We start from the raw sequence: 21444 nt of genomic DNA, 5'->3' as shown, positions 1-21444 counted from the left end.
CTACAAATAGAAATTACATTGAACGTGAGCTCAAACTTAAATTTCATAAATGGCAAGGTAAAGAGCCACTATGAATGAGGGGCAGGGTCTCACATCACTGGAATAGATTCAAAAATTAAAATAAGTTCGTTTTTAGATTTAAAGAGGAAGGTGTTAAAAATCTGGCAATTGAATAAACGTCTGTCTACCAAAGATGACAAGCAAATTTGAAAAATAACCAAATACAACATTCACATATAAAAGATAGTGTGCCAAATTGGAAACTAAATGCCAGTTGAAAGAGCAAGTTAGGCAGGAAGAGAGAATTCGTGAGTGAATCTGGAGGAGCGCCCTAGAATGCAGCACAGAGAAGCAAACGAATGAACGATGTGTTCCAAAGCTTAAGAACCAGGAAGTAAAAAGGAAGAAGATGGGAGAAGCCCTAAAACGACCTGGGCCGGGTTTCAGAAGAGCAAGGATCAATGAGAGCGAGGCCCATCTGGGGAGCCAGTGACTGAGAACACCACCACCCGAAGACCAAACCCCTACTCCTCAGGTGTAGGAATCCCTCCAAAATAAAGAGATGGTTAACAAGGGTGCGAGAGGGACAAGCGCTCACCTCTAGAGAAAACAGAACTGGATTCACAGGTAACTCACCAGCGGCAACAACAGAAGCCAGAAGAGAGTAGAATAAAATCCTCAAAGAACTGGTCTATTAATAAAGCTTAGAATTACACACCAAGCACAACTTTCAATGTGGATAAAATAAAGACATGCGAGAAAGCAATTTCTGGAGGACTCATTTCAGGAAGAAGGAAAACAAATGATTCCAGAATAAAGAACAGAAAGGCAAAAAGGGAAGGTGAACAATGGGACGGAACCACACACAGGTTATAACACACACGTAACAATAACATCATTCCTAACAAAGAACAAAGGAAACGGCAGGTTTCAAGTAAAACCTCCTAGGTCAAGTGGTTTAACACTAAAAGAGGCCGTAAAATTCCCTGATGTTAAAATGTACAAAGTTCCTCCACAAAGTTCAAAATCCACTTTGCTAAAGAGGCAGAAAACTGAATTTTTTTTAACCTCTTCAAGCATGGCATCAATTACTTCTGCTTCTTCCACCTCCTTGTGGAAATTTTATGACAGCAGCTTCCTGACACACCTGCCCTGGCTCAAACCTGCCCTGCAGCGCTCATCTGACTGGCCTTCTCAGAAGGCAATTCTGGCCATTTTACACCCTTGGTCACCAATTCCCTCCAGATTTAAACACACACTCTCTCTCTCTCTCAAAATAAAGAAACTTTAAAAAGGCGGGGGCGGGCGGTGCAAGGCAGCACCTGGGTGGCTCAGTCAGTTAAGCATCCGACTCCTGATTTTGGTTCAGGTCATGATCCCAGGGCTGTGGATCAGTCAAGCCCCAAGTAGGGCTCAGTGCCAGGCATGGAACCTGCTTAAGAGTCTCTCCCTCTCCAGGGGCGCCTGGGGGGCTCAATCCAGCTCAGGTCATGATCTCATGGTTCCGGGTTCGAGCCCCACGTCAGGCTCTATGCTGACAGCTCAGAGCCTGGAGCCTCCTTCGGATTCTGTGTCTCCCTTCCTCTCTCTCCCTCTCTCTCTCTCAAAAATTATAAACATTTAAAAAAAAATTCTCTCCCTCTCCCCTGTGAACACACATGTGTGCATGCAAGCACTCTCTCTTAAAATAAACTTAAGAAAAAAAAAAGCTTGCTGAAAATGAGAACAGTTTTATTAATGTATGTATTCCCCAAAATATGTGGTATCTTACTTAGGCATTTACTATTTAATTAGCTAACTAACTAAATAGCTAATATATAATTAACAATTAACACATGATCAGGATTTAAGTCCATCACTACTAAGTCCACTACTACACAGTAAAAAATACAGCCCACTTCAGGTTACCCAACTCAAGTACAGTTAATTTAGTAGCTTCTTTCTTCTACAATCTCTCTCTAGATTTTTGAGGCCTTATAGGTTACCTCTCAATTAATAAGAGTATTAACATAAATACCAGAATTCTGATGTTAAATCAGCATGTCTGGAGACTGAACAATAAATCTGCCTTTAGTTATATTTAATATAATTTTGACTATTTCCTTAGTAGCATCTCCATAGGCCCAGAATCATTAAACAGAAGATCTCAAGTCTTCTCTTTCAGGCAGTGGGAGGAATCACAGATCCCTTTGGAAGCCTAATGATTCTGATTTTTAATATAATTTTGTGGTGGGGTGCCTGGGTGGCTCAGACTTGGGCTCGGTCATGATCTCAGGGTTCGTGGGTTTGAGCCCTGCGTAGGGCTTTGTGTTGACAGCTAGCTCAGAGCCTGGAGCCTGCTTCAGATTCTGTGTCTCCCTCTCTCTTGGACCCTCCCCTTCTCAGGCTGACTCTCTCTCTCTCAAAAATAAAACATTAAAAAAACTTAATATAATTTTGTGATTTATAGACTCTTATTAACTAAAGCTCAACTTTAACCTCAATTGTGGGCAGCTGCAAAGATTCAGCTGATTCGGCTGCTTCAGGCAAGGAAGTATGGCTCCCTCAGGGGAGCTACCTGAATTACAAAGATCGGCCAGGGGAGTGCATTTCCCGATTCAGGGACTGGAGATGGACAGACGTGAGAAGCCAGTAGAACAAAAGATCAGCTGCATTCGGGCTTATCCAGTGTCAATCGCACCCCTGCCCAGCGTTGCAGACTACAAGTCTGGGCTCTCCTTTAGATGCTGTGTTTGAAATTTCAGTTTCGGTTTCCCCTTTTTCTAATAATCATTTGACCCTGTTTCCTAGCAACCAACCTGGGTCAGTTTCCCCGCTGTGATTCCTATACAGGTGTGGGTGATTTCTCAAGTTAAACTGGGGCTTGATCAGAAATGCTTGTCTTGCCTCCGCTCTCTGTGCCTCCTGCCCCCCTATTCTCTCTCCCTCCCTCAGGAACCTGCTACCCGATTTACCGCCCCGCCGGCCAGGGCGGAAACGGACACTCAATATTTGCCTTTAATAAAGAATTCCAGATGTTATAGTAGTCTATATAATGTCTAATAATGTAGTTCCATTAGTAGCCAAATAATGCCTAGAAAGACATTATTAGTTGGGAAGGGAAAAGGATGAGGCAAATGATTAACAGAAGATGGGCAAAAGCGGCCGGACGTTACACAGAACGTTATACAGCAGATCTATCATCTGCTGACCGCACCAAGGCTTGGCAACAAGGCTTAGGAGAGACCATGTGGAGAAACTCACAGTTCACACGTGTATTTTCCCTGAGGGGACAACCTAAGTACCCATGAGATATTTATCACTCCCGCTGTGACCAGTCACCAGGTACAAGACGAAATTTAGAGAGGCGCATGCGCACCCAAGTGCAGCCATGGGGAAAAGCAAGCCAAGAAACAGAGGCCAGGCACGAGAGAGAAACGAAGTTACTAAAAAGAGGTACATCACGCTTGGGCACTGCTTAATGTTTTACTCTGTGCAGGCATCTCAAGGTCTGGGAGTAAAAATTCACAATAAATGATGCACATGACATCGAGCACGAGACTGGGTTTTGTTCTCGGGGGAGAGGCTGGCAGGGTGGATGACCAGCGCTCACACATGGCGGCGGACTCACGCCCGCCCCCTCCCCCAGAGCGACGCTCTCCAGCAGCCCCGCACTCATGCCAGCAGCCGTGTGCTCTGCTAAGTAAACCAGCACAGAATTAACACGGCACCATGACCGTAAGGAGGGAGAGAGCAGCTCCTTACGCGAAGACTGGTCTGACAGCATTATTCATATTCCCGAACGTCGCGCGCCCCAGCAGCTCCCGGAAGCAGTTCTCAGCCAGCGCGGCAGGGTTCTCTTCCTTGTCGGCAGCAGAAGGAGAAGGAGGAGGGCCTATGCGGCTGGAGGGAAAAAACAGAGGTGAAGAAAACCCTACGCAAGAATTCCGAGCCAAGTTCTCACAGCCAACAGCCCTGAGTCCTCAGCAATGTTCAAATGTTTTCTCTTGATCCCAAAATATCTTAGAACAAAGAAAGAAACACAGCCTAACCCTCTGTTCAAAAAGGTAAATAGCAATTATTATTACCATTATTATTCTGGTTAGACCCAAGCGCCCTAGAAAGAGCATCCTGCATCTCTACAGGACCCCGCGTGCTTGGCTAGAATTCCTCCTTCTCACGCTCGGACCTTTCAGTACGAATTCAAATTGCAGCTTAGAGGCTCAATAATAGACAGCAGGTGTGAACTTATTCTAGAAGAAATAGAATCTTAAGTGGATGAGTAATAATCTGTGGCCCGCTAAGCCTGACGTGATCACTAAAGACGAATAATTTTTCAAAAGAGCACGTGTTTAGACCGCCACGCCTACGAGACCGCTCTGGACGTGACACTAAAGACAACTTTCTTATCGGCAAGCAGCCCTCTTACACGTGCTCGTACACAACGTAACACGCCCTCCACCCTAAAATCTCCACTAAATACCTGTCGACCTCTTCTGTCTTCTGCATGTTAAACAAGAGGGAAGGAACGATTTTATCCATGTGCTGGGGCTCCCAAATGGTGGCCCGAAGTTCGTCATTCACGGTTTTGCGAACAACTCCTTGAATACCCCGGATTCCAGCAATTCTGATTCTATGAAAAAGAAAAAAAGAGAGTCGTGAAAGAAAGTTATTTATTTTTAACATTTTTAAAGTGTTGAGAGAAAGAGAGTGTGTGCATGGGGAAGGGGCAGAGAGAGAGGGAGAGAGAGCACGTGCACACACAGGAAGGCTCCAACTCACAAACGGTGAGATCGTGACCTGAGCCAAAATCAAGAGTCAGACGCTTAACCAACAGAATCACCCAGGTACCCCCCAAAAAGTATTCAAACAAGTCTGCTCTGCCGGTCTAGTTAAAAGAACTGATACCAAGTACATGTTACCTCAAGTCAAAAATGAAAATAATACAATAAATCTAAGAAATTAAATTCTCAAAAATCTGATAGGCAGAGGTGTGGCAGTTCCAAAAAATATTTCCTTTATTTTTTTTTTGTTTTTTTAATTTATTAATGTAATCTCTAGGCCCGATGCAGGGCTCAAACTCACAACCCCAAAATCGAGAGTCGCATGCTCTACTGATTGAGTCAGCCAGGCAACCCAGGATTTACTTTGAATATCACCTTTTTAAAATCTGCATTTAAAGTTTGAAGGGACTACAAAATACACTAATGTCAAGCCTGTGTATTAATTTTCAATAAAAAAGAATGCAATCAAAAAGGATTAGGCTTCCCTAAGGGGATGATAATATTCCAAACTAATGTGAACTAGATTTTCTCCTTTTTTTGCCTAGAAGTCTCGGAAGTGGAGTGAAAACCGGATTTCTCTCTTCCTGAACACCGTCCAGGGCTTCCTCAGACCTGCTCAGGATTTCTCCCCAGGGCCTCTCACTTCCTGCAGCCCAGGGAGATCAGGGAACTCAGCTGGTTCCCGTAAAGGTTTTGTGACAAATGAGACCTATCAAAACAGCTCAGCCATTTGTAAACAGACACAGTCACGTACAGGGACATACATACATCCAGTCGGACTGAGGATCTACCCACACAGTGCGAGATGGCTGCCCTCCCCGCCCGGCCCCGCCCACAACTCTCAACTTCCTCAAGCTCTTTCTCACTCTTCTTTAAAAAAATAAATAAATAAGCCTAGAGGGGGCGCCTGAGTGGCTCAGTCGTTGGAGTACCTGACTTGATTTCGGCTCAGGTCATGATCTCCCCGTTTGTGAGTCAGAGCCCCACATCAGGCTCTGCGCTGACAACGTGAGGTCTGCTGGGATCCTCTCTCCCTCTCTCTCCAACCCTCTCCAACTCGCACTCTCGGTCTCAAAAGAAAAAAATGTGAAAAAAAAAGAAAAGCCTACAGGTCCAAGAAAGAGAAAGTAAAGAACTAGAAAATAGCATATAAAAGCTGGGGAGGAAAAACCTCACAAACAGGGCTAACCTGGTCACCCAACTGCCCCCAAACAACTTCCTTCTGGCCCAATTTGACTGTTGGTTACTTTCTTTTTTTTGCTACCCCTGGAAATATTCATCAGCAGAGGTTTCCTCAGCTTAGCCAGCATGGTCTTCTAAAAGCTGTAATTTCAGAGAATGAAAGACAGGGGAAGGGGATGCCTGTGCTTTACAAAGCTGTGGGGACCCAGCGCAGGCACTCAGGAACGGCAGGTGGAGAACAGGAGAACAGGGCACAGAACAGGTAAGAGAGGGCACAGGAGACATAAAGACATAAGTTCTGCCTCTTTCTCGCAGTGGTGCCTACACATGCCACTTTCTAAAACAAAGTCCTGAGAGACGCCCGTACAGCCGTGACCAGTGGGCAGGCCCAGCATCACTACCATGGGGTCCGCTCCGTGTGCCAGCCGCTCCCCCTCGGCTGCGTGGAAGAGCCAGCCGAGGGGGGACAGGGTGCACAAGCAGACAAGACGCCAGAAGGAGGGTGGCTCATGCCTCATGCCACCGCAGCCCACTAGACAGTGATGCCTGTACTCAGAGGAGATGGGAAATACAGCTTCGACAGATACACAGCTGGCATCCAATTCGGATCTAGATCGGGCCTAACCAGTAGATTCTAGCCACGACCTTAAAGGAATTTTATGGCTTCCCTAGCAGTAGGACAGAAGTCGTCCTGCCTAGGGCACTGGAACGCTACAAGGATCTAAATGAGTTAATTCACATACCGTGTTTAGACAATAAAAGTCAATTGGCACGCAGCAGTTACTCAGTGTTAGCCGTCCCTAACACCGTTAATCATGCTGCTGCTGCTGCTGCGTATCACCGTAACTGAAGGTTGCTCCGGAAATGAGAGCTTAGGATTAGGATGTACGACTTTCCAGGTGGGAGCCATTTCTTCAAGGCAAGTATTCTAAGAAAATCCTAACAGTTTTCAGCCCCATATTCTAGCCCCCTGAATTCTATTTGATGCAGGTTTGCTAAAAATAAATGGAATTATAAGTAACTAAATTAGAAGCTAAATAGGAATACTAATATGCCTTAAAAAAAAAAAGCCCAAAACGACTTACAATTGCATCAAAAAAAAAAAAAGAAAAAAGAAAAAGAAAAAAAATTTAAAAAAAAAGAAAAAGGAAAAAAAAAGCCAAACCCTCTAAGTATCTTAGAAGCATCTAATTCTCTCATTCGTTTCAGGGACTCAAATGAAATGTCACTGTGGTTTCAAATATCATGTAATTCTGGAAAGACCCAGAATTAGAAAAAAGTACCATGAGCCTTTTCACTTGTATTTACAAAACTTCAAGTTTCTTTTTGTAAATATTAAAGAAAAACATTAGGGGAAAGTATGTTCAAAAGACAAAATCTTTCACTAGGGGGCAGTAAATACCTAAAAATGACACACCGTAAGTAAAAAATTTTTAACTTCTTAAATGTATCCTCTCATAAATATCCTTTCACGTTTCACCTACACAGGTTTATATGTAAAACTCACTTCAACTAAAATTTGAGAAATGTCTGTGTGATAGCTTACTAATCCTTAAAACCCCAAACCAAAAAAAAATTTGCATTTTGCAAATTTATTTTAAAAGAAAATTGTCAAAATCTTGAAAAAAACGATCCCTTTCTTTAGCTAATCTTTATACCTTTTTGCCCCATTAACAAGTTAATGTCAGCCCGTGAGAACAGGGATAAATTTTATAAAACATTCTTTAAATGTCCTTTAGGTAGCACAGAAGATTTTAATAGTGGCTGGAAGAAAGGGGAAATAAGACGGTTACAGTTATCTCTACCTTTCTAAGACAGAGATGAACTATACAGAAGAAAAATTACACACACGGCATGTCAGCATGTTTGTATCTGAAAACAACTATTAAATCACCTCTGCTTTCTTTCTCCAAGTTAAAATAACTTTTCACATTTGTTTTGGTTTATGTAAACCAACACCATAGCTAGGACACTAAAAGCTAGTTAGCTATATTTTTGTACACTCCTGCGTTTTAAAAGTAAAAATCATAAACGTGCTAAATCTTGACTGTAAGGTGCCTGTGATAACTGACTGAATTCACATTAGCTTGTATTAGTGTAGTGTGGTAAAGCTTAAACTACCTTATATATTTACCAAGGTCATTTTGGTTGTAATTATTGACTTTAAAGCTTCTCAGTTCCACATAAATATCAATCTATAGGCTGTATTTGTAGAGAAGTATTTGATTCCAGATTACTAGGAAGTATCTGGAAGAAATGTTTAAAAATACCCAAATCAGTTATGGTAACTTCAGACTGACAATGATTTGGGAATAGACATTCATTCTCATTCAATTTACTTATGTAATCATTCAACAAGTACTTCCTGAGAGCCGATTCGGGGCTCAGCACCATTCAAAGTGCCAGTGAAAGAACAGTCCTCAAAGCAAGGGCTCTGCCTCCTGGAATTCATCCTCCACGGAGGAACAAGGAGCAGAGACGAGAAGAAGATACAAGAGGGACGGGAGGGCTGATACTTAATCAGTAAAAGGCAAGCGGGGCAGGACTCCCCCAAGAAGGTGACACGTGAGCAGAAAGCCGGGCAAAGGGGGGAACGGCCTCGTGGGAATCCGGGGAATCATTCTAGACAGAGGCCACTTAGTCCAAAGGCCTCGCAGAACAGCTGCCCCTGATGCGTTCAGGAGCGGCAGAGACCCTGTGGTTGGATCAAAGCCAAAGGCACAAGAGAGGACAGGATGACAGAGCTGACCCGGGGCCGGGGAGCGGAAGGGGCACGCCCGGTGACAGGGAGGCTGTGAAGTTCCCTCCACGCTGAGGAACCACTCTCCGCCTGGCTTTCAGGCGTCCTTCACACGGCCAGGGAAGCTCAGTGGTTAGCGTGAAGCAGTTTTCTCCCGCCTCCTCTGACAATCATCCTGTACCACACACACTGCACCCCTCAGTACACCGCTCTGTGCATCCTGAAGGAATACGTACTCTGTTCGTGTTTCTGGATCACTGTGACAGGAGTGACACATGGCACTGAAGCGGGACACAAAAAAGTCATAACGTCTGTGATAGGATGGTGTGTCTTCTTCAATATTTGCAAATTTGACAAACTACAAAAGAACAAAACACAATATAAACATGTTATTTCCTTTTTGAAAGGTAAAGCTGACTTCGGCTCAGGTCAGATCTCACAGTTCATGGGTTCCAGCCCCGCGTCGGGCTCTGTGCTGACAGCTCAGAGCCTGGAGCCTGCTTCAGATCCTATGTCTCCCTCTCCCTCTGCCCCTCCCCTGCTCATTCTCTGTCTCTCAAAAATAAATAAAATGTTAAAAAAAATTTTTTTAAGCATTCTAAGAGATCAAGTCTTGATACTCACAGAATTTGTTCCAAGCACTTGAAGCTTTGGTTCCCCGGATTCTAGCAGCTTGGCTACCATATGAAGAAAGCTTTCGACAAATGGCTTGATGCTTTGAGAATGGCAAGCCATAAGAAGCTGGTCCAATGCTTCCATGGCAATTAAAACATACCTACGTACAAGAGGAAAATAGTGTCAAAGCGTTTACTTCTAGCTCTCCAAATTCTCCTAAGTGTTTTTATTGGAATAATTAAATGTCAATTCTCAGAAGAGAGAAAGGCAAATTTAGTAGTTTCTAAGTGAAAACTTACTGCTCACGAGCACTAACGATCTGCGATTATACAACAGCCCCCACGTGGAGGCGCACAGAAACGATACCGTCTTCTCCTCCTCTCCGAGTGCTTCCAGAGCTTCAACAACATTAGCTTTGGGTGTATTTCTTCTAACCAAGTATCTTTTGTATCTAACCCAAGCAATGTGCCTAAAATCTCTAATATAATCTGCTTCTATTTGTAAATATAAGAATATAAAAACATTACCCGCAACAACGGAATATCATCAGCTCATAAATTTAACCTTACAATTCATCAGATTAAAACTCATACTAAAAACTAAAACTGACTTTAGATACCTTTGCTCCGATGATTATAGAACTTTTTGTAACAAGACTCACTAAAGTGTTCTAAGTGGTTAATAATTTGGAAGTAGAGAAAACCAGTATCACTTAAAGAATGGAGTACTCTAGGTAGCTAAGATCATAAAATGAGCACGGAAAAGCATTTATAATCCAAATTATCCAAGTCACTACTGCTGACGCACAGTAAACAGATCAAGATGGCAGGTATTTATTTACAGGTGGGAACAGAATATAGTCAGCACGGTTCCAAATCACCACGTTTACATCCTCTGGACCTCTGATATCTAAGCCTAATGTAGTTCTCTTTTATTATTCCACTGATAGGTAAAAATCGTTTGGCTAACAGAATCTTTCTGTTTGTTTCAAAGTTAGAGACTGATTTTTAAATTACAATATTGTACTAATACACTAAGAGTCAATTTCTACTATTTCCATTAGAGAAATATTGAAATATCAGAAATTAATGGATGCTTAAGGTAAAGGCAACTCCATTATCTTACATAAGTCTATTCTTAAAACATGACCATCAGGAAAGTAACAGAAGCTGCAAGCATCTATATGTTATTACATATTTCCCTTTAAGATATTATAAAGTTTTATCTCTACGTGACTAGATAACAAAAGAATTTATAGACTGATTTAGTCGAGGAAGAATTTTCAGAGATATGGTATTAGCAGCAATTAGTTCTCTTACCCAGAGCGATGTCTGACGACATCCCTGCTCAACCTTTCTGCTAAGTATGAACCAATTCGATCCAATTTCTCTGGAGCAGATACTGCATAAAATGTCAATTTCTCCATGTCTGCTTTAACGAGACCATCCTAAAAATAAGAAGAATGAGATAAGTAGGCTATCTACGTTTTCATAGATACTTTTTTATTTCTAAGCATTGCTTGCTTCACAGGCCCCCTTCTGGATTTGTGATTAAATCCATCCTTTACGCTGAACCTTTCTGGCAATAACCTCCTTTTATAGCAAACAGTCACCATTCTGGATGAAGAATTTTCTGAAAGTTAAACAAATGCCCCATGTAGGCAGAACGTTTAAATATACCTTCATAGGTGATGAATTACTGATAATAGAGATGCTCAACTAAATGCAGCATGTAGGGAATGAGATGTATTTTAAAATGTAAGAAGACTTCAAACAAATTTGTTTCAATTTTAAAATTTTAGGGGCGCCTGGGTGGCTCAGTCGGTTAAGCATCCAACTTCGACTCTCAGTTCATGATCTCACGGTTTGTGAGTTCAAGCCCCATATCGGGCTCTGTGCTGACAGCTCAGAGCCTGGAGCCTGCTTCGGATTCTGTGTCTCCCTCTCTCTGTCCCTTTCTTGCTCACATTCTGTCTCTCAAAAATAAATATACATTAAAAATTTTTTTAAATATTTTACACTTATATTAAGCCAATTTTACTCCTTTATGTAAACAACAGTGATCATGTTGTTAAAAAGGATTCAGAGTTGCTGGTATCATTATAAAGCCTTAACTAATAAATGAGACTGTATAAAGAACTGCATGCGTCTCTGCTCAGCCAACATGTTAAAACAACAAGAGGCCCCTGGTGTGGGATCAGCAAACTCTTGTTCGTCCCTGCCCTCTAAAAGGAGACCCAGGCCACAGGTCTGATGGCTCTCCCTACCCTTAGACAACAAATCAATTATCAGCCTAAACCTTTTGGAAGAAATTAAGCGTTGCTTAGGATTGCCAGAGGAGGTAGAAAGGAAGGCAGAAAAATTATGTTAGGGGCTCCTGGCTGGCTCAGCTGGAAGAGCGTGTGACTCTTGATCTCGGAGTAGTGAGTTCATGCCCCACATGGGGTGTGGAATTACTTAAAAAAATTAAAACAGACAAAAAGAATTACGTTAAATGGTGAATCTACAACCAAAAATTTTATAAATCTGAGTTTTCAACTGGCCCCTCCATGTTCTCTGGCTATTCTGCCGCACCACCGCTCCATTGCCAACGGAGTCAACCCTTCCTATTTTTCCCTACTTGGTTTTCCTCAGACTTGCTCCTTTAGCCACCTCTCTTCCCTCTCTGACATCAAGTGAGCTCTTCTCCCCCTTCTCAGAGAAGATGGAAGCCATGAGATTAGAATTCCTGGCACCCGCCCCGCCATTTCCTCAGTGCCCTCCAGATCGGTGGTTCTCAAGCAGGGACCCCCCTCCTCTCCCCCGCAGAACGCTGTCTGGAGACATTGGGGTTGTCACAGCTGGGAGCCATACCAGCACCTCTGGCAGAGGCCGGGGATGCTCCACAACACCCCACCATGCACATGACAGCCCACAGCAAAGAATGAACTAGAGGAGAAGGTCAACAGAACCTGAATTAAGAAGTCCTACCCTATGCAAAATGAAAGACCCCTATTTTCAAAAGGGCCCATCTTAGAGAAACGTTTGCCTCACATGGCCCAGGATTTGATTGCATCAGTTAACCTCTCTTTCCTGGGTGTTTTTGTGGTGGTGGTGGTTAAAAAGTTTTTTAATGGTTATTTATTTGAGAGAGAGAGAGAGAGAGAGAGAGAGCAAGAGCGAGCGAGTGAGTGAGAGCGAGCATGCACTAGTGGGGGAAGAGCAGAGAGCCACAGACTCCTGAGCAGGCTCTGTGCTATCAGCACAGAGCCCAACATGGGGCTCGAACTCACCAACTGTGAGATCGTGACCTGAGCCGAAGTCAAATGCTCAACACACTAAGCCAGCTAGATGACCTCTCGTGCTTTTTTGACCTCTCCCTCTGTACTGGTTCCTCCACATCATCAGTTAAATATGACTGCCTCTCATCCATTTTTTTTAATCCCTCACTAATTTTACTGAGAAAGAACTTATACACAGCAAACCTCACCCAAGGGGCTCAGTTGGTTAAGTGGGAGACTCCTAGTTCCAGCTCAGGTCATGACCTCACGTTTGTGGGATCAAGCCCCCCATCTGACTCTGCTTGAAATTCTCTCCCCCTCTCTCTATCGCTCCCTGGTGTACATTCTCTCTCGTTCTTTCATCCTCTCTCACAAAATAAACATTAAAAGATTTAAAAAAATTTGTTTAATGTTTATTTATTTTTAAGAGACAGAGACAGAAGTGATGGAGGGTCAGAGAGAGAGGGAGACACAGAATCTGAAGCAGGTTCCAGGCTCTGAGCTGTCAGCATAGAGCTGGACGTGGGGCTTGAACTCACAAATCGCGAGACCATGACCTGGGCTGAAGCCAGATACCTAACTGACTGAGACACTCAGGGGGCCCCCCAAATTTTTTTTAATAAAATAAAAAATAACACTACACCCACTATATCATTTGAACTATGACAATCATAGATCTATGAAGCCACCAGCAAAAAAACAAGACACAAAACATCTTCATCGTTTGCAGAAGACTCATATCCCTGGCAGTCCATCCCTCCCTCTCCAGGCAACCAGTGCTCTGCTGTTCTGCATTGCAAAAAGCAGCAGGCATCGACGGAATCCTATCATTTGACTCCTGGCCTCCTGTCACTCCGCTCACCTCTGCCTAAGGCTGCTTCTGACTCACCTGGGTACTCCTACTCCCCCTGCAGCCTCTCCCACAGTCCTCCCAAAGCCTGCGGTGTGCCCTCCCCCCGCCCCTCCCAGCCTGGGTGAGAGGCTCTGCAGGTACGTGCACTTATGTCTGCTGTGTTCCGTCACGCTGTTTTTCACTCATGAAGCAAATACTAATCAAGTGCTAACCATGTGCCAGGCACTGTCATGGGCACTAGGGAAGAAAGGGTGAGCAAAGAATTATAGTAACTTGCTTCATCTTCATGAGAACCTTGTAGAACTGCTACTCTCTATAATTTCCATTTCATGATGAGAAACTGAGGCACTTGCCCAAGATCACATGGCTAATAGAATTCTAAGAAATGGTTTGGTCATTTGTCCCCCTCACTGGATCACTCTTTGAAGGCGGGGACTGTAACATGTAGACCTCGGCACTCTGGGCACCTGTGGCCTCACCTATTTTACATCTACAAGATCTTTTGGTGGTTGTTCAATAAATTAATGATAACAAATAAGATCAACTGAGTTACGACTGCCACATGTATGCAAGGTTCATGTACATTTTTTTAAAATCTCCATTTAAACAAATCTTATTTAAATACTTGGCAAGCAATCAATCAGTCAATCCCTTACAAAAATAAAGATTCTTTATATAACCATTCCCTACCTGTCATCGCTAATCTGACCTACCTATCATTACTCCTGTGATCAAAAGTGTTCAAAACTCCCTCACTGCCTATGATGAGTTAAAATAGATAAAGCAGACGCCTGTCTGTCGTTCACCTTCCTCCATAATCTGGCCTCCACCTTATCTCTAGTAACCGTGTGCCCCAGACTCCTCAAGGACATGGTCTAATAATCAGTCTGCTTAATGACATGTCTGGAATTTCAAACCAGAAATCGTGGTCAACAGGATTACAACCCATCACCCTCTATAATGAGGCTATTTAAACCTTCGCCTCCAGGGTCTTCTCGAATGTACCCCTTGCTTTCTCTTGCACCCCTCTGCCTTTTCTCCTCAGGCCCCTCGCTTGCAACAAAGAGACTAATCTCACTTCTCCTGATGGCAGACATCCTTCAAAGCTCCGCACATCTCCCTTCCTCTGAGAACGCCTCTCGGAGACTTCCAACCCACAGGACAACCTCTCTGCTTTAAAGGCAAAATCTTTACCACCTGTTTTACTTAATACTTTGCTTACTGATTTATGCACTGATTTAATATTTAGTATGATTTTGCTTTACGTCGGTCATTAGCTAGAAAGCTACTAAAGGCAGGCACCATATCATATCTTAGGGCTTTTATCTGCCATAAATTACCCAGCATATCTGGCAGCCAACAGTATGTAACTGATTTACCTTTTCTAAATAGCCAAATGTTTAAATCAGATTTTATTATAAACGAGGTATCTCATAGGCCATGAAATACATAAATTAATGTTAAAATAACCAAAAGGCTTCTGTAATTAGCTATATTTTTTTAAGTTTTTTTATTTTTATTTTTAAGTAATCTCTACACTTAACATCGAACCCCAAGATCAAGAGTCACACACTCTCCCGACTGAGCCAGGCAGGCACTCTGATTACATTTTAAAGGAAATTTGGGAAATCAAAGCCATGTAACTTTTTTTGTTCATGTCCATTTAACACTGGACTAAAGGAGACTTCGAAAATTTAGGGTGGTTTCAAACACAATCATTCAAACACAGCTGCTCTGAAAACTGTAATCTTCCATAATAAAGTTAACAGTTATAAACATTTTAAAGCATTTAAGTAAAAAGAGAACAAACTCTGCCTGGAATAGTCTTCCTATACATCTCAATTCTCTTCTGAAGACTGAGCGGCCAGCCTACTTACTCTTTGGACCTGAGCTCAGGCTTCATTTCCTTAGGGCTGTTCCCCAAGCCCACATTCCGTATCACTCAGACCTGCTCCGGGAGCTTCCTGTGCTCCCTCCTTTCTCTACGACAGCCTTCTTTCAGACACTACTCTATGGCCAATCTCCCTGTCTGTGAGCTGGGTGAGAGCAGAAAACCTTGTCTGCGTTCACAGTTGTACTTTTAGCATTTCATACACATAATCTGGCACTAGCTCATACATCGTTGTTAAGTCTTACTTAAATGCGGGTACTATATAGACGAGAGAATGCCATCTGCCCATCATGCCAAATTTAGACTAATCTATGGAAAGGATCTGAAAATTAGACAAGCAAGCATGGGTCATTTCAAGTAGAAAAAGATAAGTACAAAAATAGTGTACATGGAGAGACTTTGGGGTAAAAGTAGAGAAACGAAGCTAGGGAAACCTTGGGGAGGTGAGCAGGGGGAAGGATGGGTCAGCAAAGAGAAGGGTCAGTAGATGTAGATCAAATTACTTTCGGGTCTTCGGGGAAGATGTTGTCCACCAGGCGTTTGTAGCGAGGGCGCAAGGCAGAGCAGCAGCAACACACTCCTGTTCGAGAAGGAATAAAAACACAAAGTACTGAAATTACTCATACTGTAAACTGAAATTCAGGTTTCTGAATATTGATGAGTTATTTAAAAGAAAAACTGCAAACTGGCACCAATTTAAAGAAAAAGGCATGTGAATTCAGTCACTGATTAAGAAATGAAAAAGTTAAATTTCCTCTCCCCCTCCCCAAAGGTACCAAGTCAAAATGAATATTTCCATCAATTATTCCAAAGTTCTGTATCAAATCGTTTGGGGGCAAGTGTGTGGTTATACACACACAGCCACAAAACCTACCAGATTCAACTTTTAAATGAATATAGAATCCATACCCTCTTTACCTCCTTTCTAATCTCATATCACACAACTCTCTGCATCGCCCAGCACACACTCCCGCGGCCTGGCCTAGTCCACACACAGCCCCAGCCACAACGATCTTGAAGGACCGTCTGCTCCCAGTGTGGCTGGGGAAACAAATCAACACGTATATCTGCATAACGTATCATACGAGGAACTACACTAGTGAGGGGAAAAGCCGCAAAGGGAAGTCCAGGAATTTCAAAAATGCTCCAAGCCTGCTCTATTATAGTTTCAGTTGTTGGTATCTTGAAAAGAGCAATGGACTGGGATCCAGAACATCCAGGTACAAACTTAAGTGCCTACATGGCCTTGGGTAAAGCCCATCAGCTATCTGGAAAGAACCATGTAAGTGAGAGGGATCAATTTTCTTGTCCTGCAAACTAGTAACAGGAATGTTGATCTGGAGCCACTAGAGAATGATTCCCATGCTGCAGGAAACTGGGTATGTGTGTCTCTGCTTAAGTGTACACTTGTATTTAGAAACCAAAATACAGCAGGAAAGACCGCTGGCCGTACAAGTTAAAAGAACTCCATCTAAGCAGACTTTTACTCCTATCTCACAGAGTAAGGTTATGCAAGAGACAGCTTCTCCAGATCTCACTTTGCTCATGAAGTATGCATCATTCATGCATGCAGTCACATACTAAATGTCAATGGAGAACCCAGCACTGGCCGAAACAAGTAAGACTGAGTCTAGATCTGCAGTGGAGCAGTCAATAAAGTGCTGGTAAGAACAAGGCTGACTCAAGCTCTGTACAGCAGCTTCAGTGACCACAGAGTCCTGTGCATGCCTTACAAACACTTCCAGCACATTAGTGGGGCGTTACTACTGTAACTTTACAGGAGTGGGAAGCGCAGCAGAACTGACCACGTAACTTCCTCGACAGCAGTGGCTAAGGGAGCATCCAACATCTGACTCTGGAACCCCCTGTTCTTCCCACAACACCACAGATACCCGTGGTCAAATCAGTCAACCCCCAAATATGGCATTCGTACCTACTATCTGCCTAAGACCATGCCAGATGCCACAGATACAAGAAAGTATAAAAAAGATCCCTGCCCTTGTGTTTATAAACTCATTTAAAAAATAGAGAATCCACGCCTGCAACATATACTTGGCACTATGTGCTGATAACATAAAAATGATATCCACTGTTCAGAACGTTTTCTACTTCAACAGAAGGAAAAAATTCTAAAGAGTCCAAATTTTTCAGATTAACAAACACCAAAACGCCTGAACTCTTTATAGAATCCTACAGCAAAAACACTGGTCCTATTACTAGAGGAAAAGAAGTGGGGAGGGCTGGGAGGGAGGTAAGAGCCAAGTAAGCAAATGTTGTATTTCTGTCTATGACAATATAAAAATACTTCAGATAAATATGAATACACTGAAATAAATTAAAATCAAATACGCACTGAGTGCTTATCATGCAGAGCACCGAGCTAGGGGATGCAGTGAGCACAAATGCCTGTGACCTGGTAAGAAGACTAGGACGAGCACTCTGCTGACACTGACCCACGGCCAAGCATAACAGAGGTGCCCTCCGCCGTGGCCATGGCACAGAGGCCGCGACGGGCCGGCGAGCAAGCCTCACTGCTTCAAGTTCCCCGTCAAAATGTAAGTTGTTATTTTCAATAAGAAAAGATTCTTAATACCATTAGGCTTCACTTACACTGACACTTTTGGGTATCACACATTGCTTTTAAAGAGGTTTTAGAACAAAGATGAGCTTGGAATACACAATACCCAGCTCCTACTTTCAGAAAGCTTAGGTCTACTGGAAGAAACAGGAGTAAAAAGGAAAATGGTGTTGAAGGGCATGGGCTTTGGAGTCAGACAAGCCCAAAGTGGCCCCAAGGTCTCTTCCTGTCTTGCCGGGCGGCCTTGTTACTTTTTCTTACTATGTCTATGTTTCTTCATCAGTTTAATGGCGTAATAATGCCTTCTTCGTATTTATTGGTAAAATTTTAAAATGCAGGTTTTAATATATACCAAGCATTCAATAAAATGGTAGATATTATTAGTAATACAATAAGAGAAGTACTACAACGGGAAAGCAGAAGGTGCGTGAGGGTCCTAGAGATAATCTTAAAGATCGTATGAAAACCTTTGCTTGTAAACTAATTGTTCAAAAATCACACCACATGGCACCTGGGTGGCTCAGTCCATTAAGTGTCCAACTCTTGATTTTGGCTCAGGTCATGATCTCCCAGTTCCTGAGATCAAGCCCTGCTTGGGGCTCTGTCTCCCCGTCTCTCTGGCCCTCCCACCGCTCACATGTGCACTCACTCAAATGTGGTGTTTCTCAAAATAAACAGACTTTTAAAAAAATCTCAGGGTACCTGGGTGGCTCAGTCGGTTAAGCACCTGACTTTGACTCAAGTCATGATCTTGCGGTTCATGAGTTCGAGGCCCATGTTGGGCTCTGTGCTGACAGCCTGGAGCCTGAAACCTGCTTCAGGTTCTATGTCTCCTGCTCTCTCTCTGTCCCTCCCCGGCTCATGCACTTTCTCTCTCTCTCACTCAAAAAAAAACCAAAAAAAAAAAAAAAAAAAAACCCCAAAAAAAAACTAGGGGCAGGGCTCTGGTCTGGCTCAGCTGGTTAAGCATCTGACTTCAGATCAGGTCAGATCTCACAGTTTGTGGTTTCAAGCCCCCAGGTCGCGCTCTGTGCTGACAGCTCTGAGCCTGGAGCCTGTTCAGATTCTGTGTCTCCCTCTTTCTCTGTTCCTCCCCTGCTCATACTCTCTCTCTCAAAAATAAAGATTAAAAAAAAATTTTGGAGGAGGGGGTGCCTGGGTGGCTCAGTCGGTTAAGCCTCCGACTTCGGCTCAGGTCAGATCTCACATTTGTGGGTTCGAGCCCCGCATCAGGCTCTGTGCTGACAGTTAGCTCAGAGCCTGGAACCTGATTCTGGTTCTGTGTCTCCTTCTCTCTCTGCCCCTCCCTCTCTCATGCTCTGTCTCTCTCTGTATCAAAAATAAATAAAACATAAAAAAATTTTTTTTAAATTTGGGGCACCTGGGGTGGCTCAGTTAAGTGTCCAAGTCTGGCTCAGGTCATAATCTCACAGTTTGTGGGTTCAGCCCTGTATTGGGCTCTGTGCTGACAGCTCAGAGCCTGGAGCCTGCTTTGGATTCTGCGTCTCTCCCTCTCTCTGCCCCTCCCCCCTGGTGCTCTGTCTCTGTCTTTCAAAAATAAAGTGTTAAGATTTTTTTTTATTAAAAAAAAATCTAACAAATTCTGCATATGGTTCACAATAAGCTTTCAGAACAATACTAGTACCAGTTCGGGGGGCGGGGGGAGGGCAGTAAAATGTCATTTTCTGTGCAGCATCAGACTAAGTATTTTACAGCATGCCTCACCTATTCCTACACCACCTCTCTGACACACGCTCAGGGAGGCCATTGGTCCCGGACGCCCTGGCTGGTAAGGAGTGCAGCAGAGAGATCCCAGCCCCGGACGGGGTGACTTCCAGGGTAACTCCCATACTACATTCAAGTACTAGACAGCTTCTAAACAATTAGCTCCCCACGAACCAGGACAGGACCAGGAGCAGGACTGCAGGAATGAGTGTGACCAACAGACTGGGAACGCGCAGCCATGCGGGGAGAGAAAGATCACAGCAAGTTTTTCCAGAAGACCCAAAATGAAACAAAAACACCATCCTGACTGCTTACTATTAATGAAAAGCTACCAACTATAGAGACAATATATGAAACCAGGCTTCAAAATTTCAACTTACGCGTATTTCTATATAACAGGTTGAAGATAATATAACATCAAAACGACTATGGCAACAGTAAGCACACAAGAAGTAACATTAACTACTTTAAAGAAGAGAACACTGTACCTGTAAACTCACAAGAAACAAAGTAAAATGAAATCATTGACCTACTCAGCCACAGAAACGGGGTTGACTCCCTTGTTGAGGTCAATTTATAGGGCCTTTCGAATTCAGTGGCAGGTACCTGAATGTAGTCTTTCATGTTGTAAGAGACTATTTTCTAGTCGATCTTCCTGCTTCTAGTTCCTTCTACTACTGTTCGGGAAGTGCCTAGTTCACATCACTTGGAGTTAATTAGCAGAGGGCACTAATGCACTGTAACTTATCTAACTGGTTGCTGACATCAAGTGTAAAGCTATCAAGAACTTGATAATATCTGTATCAAATTCCGTTGCGAAGACCAAAGAGTTTAAACAAGATGCTACAAAAGTATGTGTTGCCAGTCCAATGGAAGCAGATTTTCACAGAGTTTAATAAATAAGAAAATAGAGCTACATACACCCTTTATTCCTTAAAGCATTTCTTCAATCCCTCTTCGTACTCGCTTCTAATCCCTCATTTGAGCCCCAGACCACCCAATTTTTGAGCCCTTGCCAACATTCTCTTTCCAAAGGACTACGTGTCACAGGATGCCCCATGCAACTGGCAAAGCTGAGCAATCAACAGGAGTCCTCCTTGGCATTTCATTCCAGCTCAGAAGGAGAAGGGAGTCCACTGCCCTCCCGGAGCAGCTGGAACTCAGAACATTCCTTATGATCCGCTGGTACAGACAGCATGTCCCACGTGAGAGAACTATGGAAAAATGGAACATGGGCACAGCTGGAAACAGACTGACCCCATAAAAGTGCCCAGCGCATGAGCATACCGGCAGGCTCCTGGGGCACTCTGACTAACAGGCTCTCGGAGTACCGCCTCTCAGGGTTAGGGGTACTAAATTAATAAACACAAGAAGTGCCTGCAACATAGAAGCCACAGAAAAACATGTAATATATATTTTTAGCAAATTCTGCATACTCCTAAATTAACCATTTCTTCTTTAAAGGCGCCCTAGGAAAATTTCTTCTCCTGAACGCTCTCTGACACCTTTCTCATGGGCGAGTCACCGATGTCCCCTGGCCTTCATCTCAGGCAGGACTGAGCTGTCCTGACCTCTGGCAGTCTCCTTCTTCTTTGATGCTCCTTTCAGAGAAGGACTTGTGTAGCTAGTTGAACAGAAAGGCTCACAGCTGAACTGAAGATAGCTGGAAATCAGGCCCATGAGCACACGAAGGTGCTGGGAGAACTCTGCTTACTGGGCCAGCATTCCACGTGGCCGGCCCCCCAATGAGTCCTTCTAGTGTGTGACAACATTTGCTCCCTATACAGATGTGAGTTTGGGGCCGGGGAAGGGCAGTTCTGGATAATTAATAAAGACTC

The 21444-nt window shown here is 43.4% G+C and overlaps 1 protein-coding gene across 4 annotated transcripts in view; it reads right to left on the bottom strand.

The window, feature by feature from the left end:
* EFR3A (EFR3 homolog A) overlaps positions 1 to 21444 on the bottom strand; it is a 100671-nt gene that overhangs the window by 46439 nt on the left and 32788 nt on the right. For 3 of the 4 annotated variants that reach the window (XM_029923281.1, XM_029923283.1, XM_029923284.1), the window contains exons 2-7: positions 15807 to 15883; positions 10620 to 10747; positions 9310 to 9460; positions 8922 to 9043; positions 4463 to 4612; positions 3745 to 3882 (exon numbers count right to left, since the gene is read on the bottom strand). In XM_029923281.1, coding sequence (XP_029779141.1) covers positions 3745 to 3882; positions 4463 to 4612; positions 8922 to 9043; positions 9310 to 9460; positions 10620 to 10747; positions 15807 to 15883 — 766 coding nt within the window. Of the gene's footprint in view, positions 1 to 3744; positions 3883 to 4462; positions 4613 to 8921; positions 9044 to 9309; positions 9461 to 10619; positions 10748 to 15737; positions 15884 to 21444 lie in introns of those variants that run through there. The other variant, XM_029923282.1, reaches the window with a different exon arrangement.

This window comes from Suricata suricatta, chromosome 15 (genome assembly GCF_006229205.1).
Source record: "Suricata suricatta isolate VVHF042 chromosome 15, meerkat_22Aug2017_6uvM2_HiC, whole genome shotgun sequence".
Classification (NCBI taxonomy): Eukaryota; Metazoa; Chordata; class Mammalia; order Carnivora; family Herpestidae; genus Suricata; species Suricata suricatta.
Note: the sequence above shows the minus strand (reverse complement) of the source record. Positions and strands in the feature narration are given on the sequence as shown.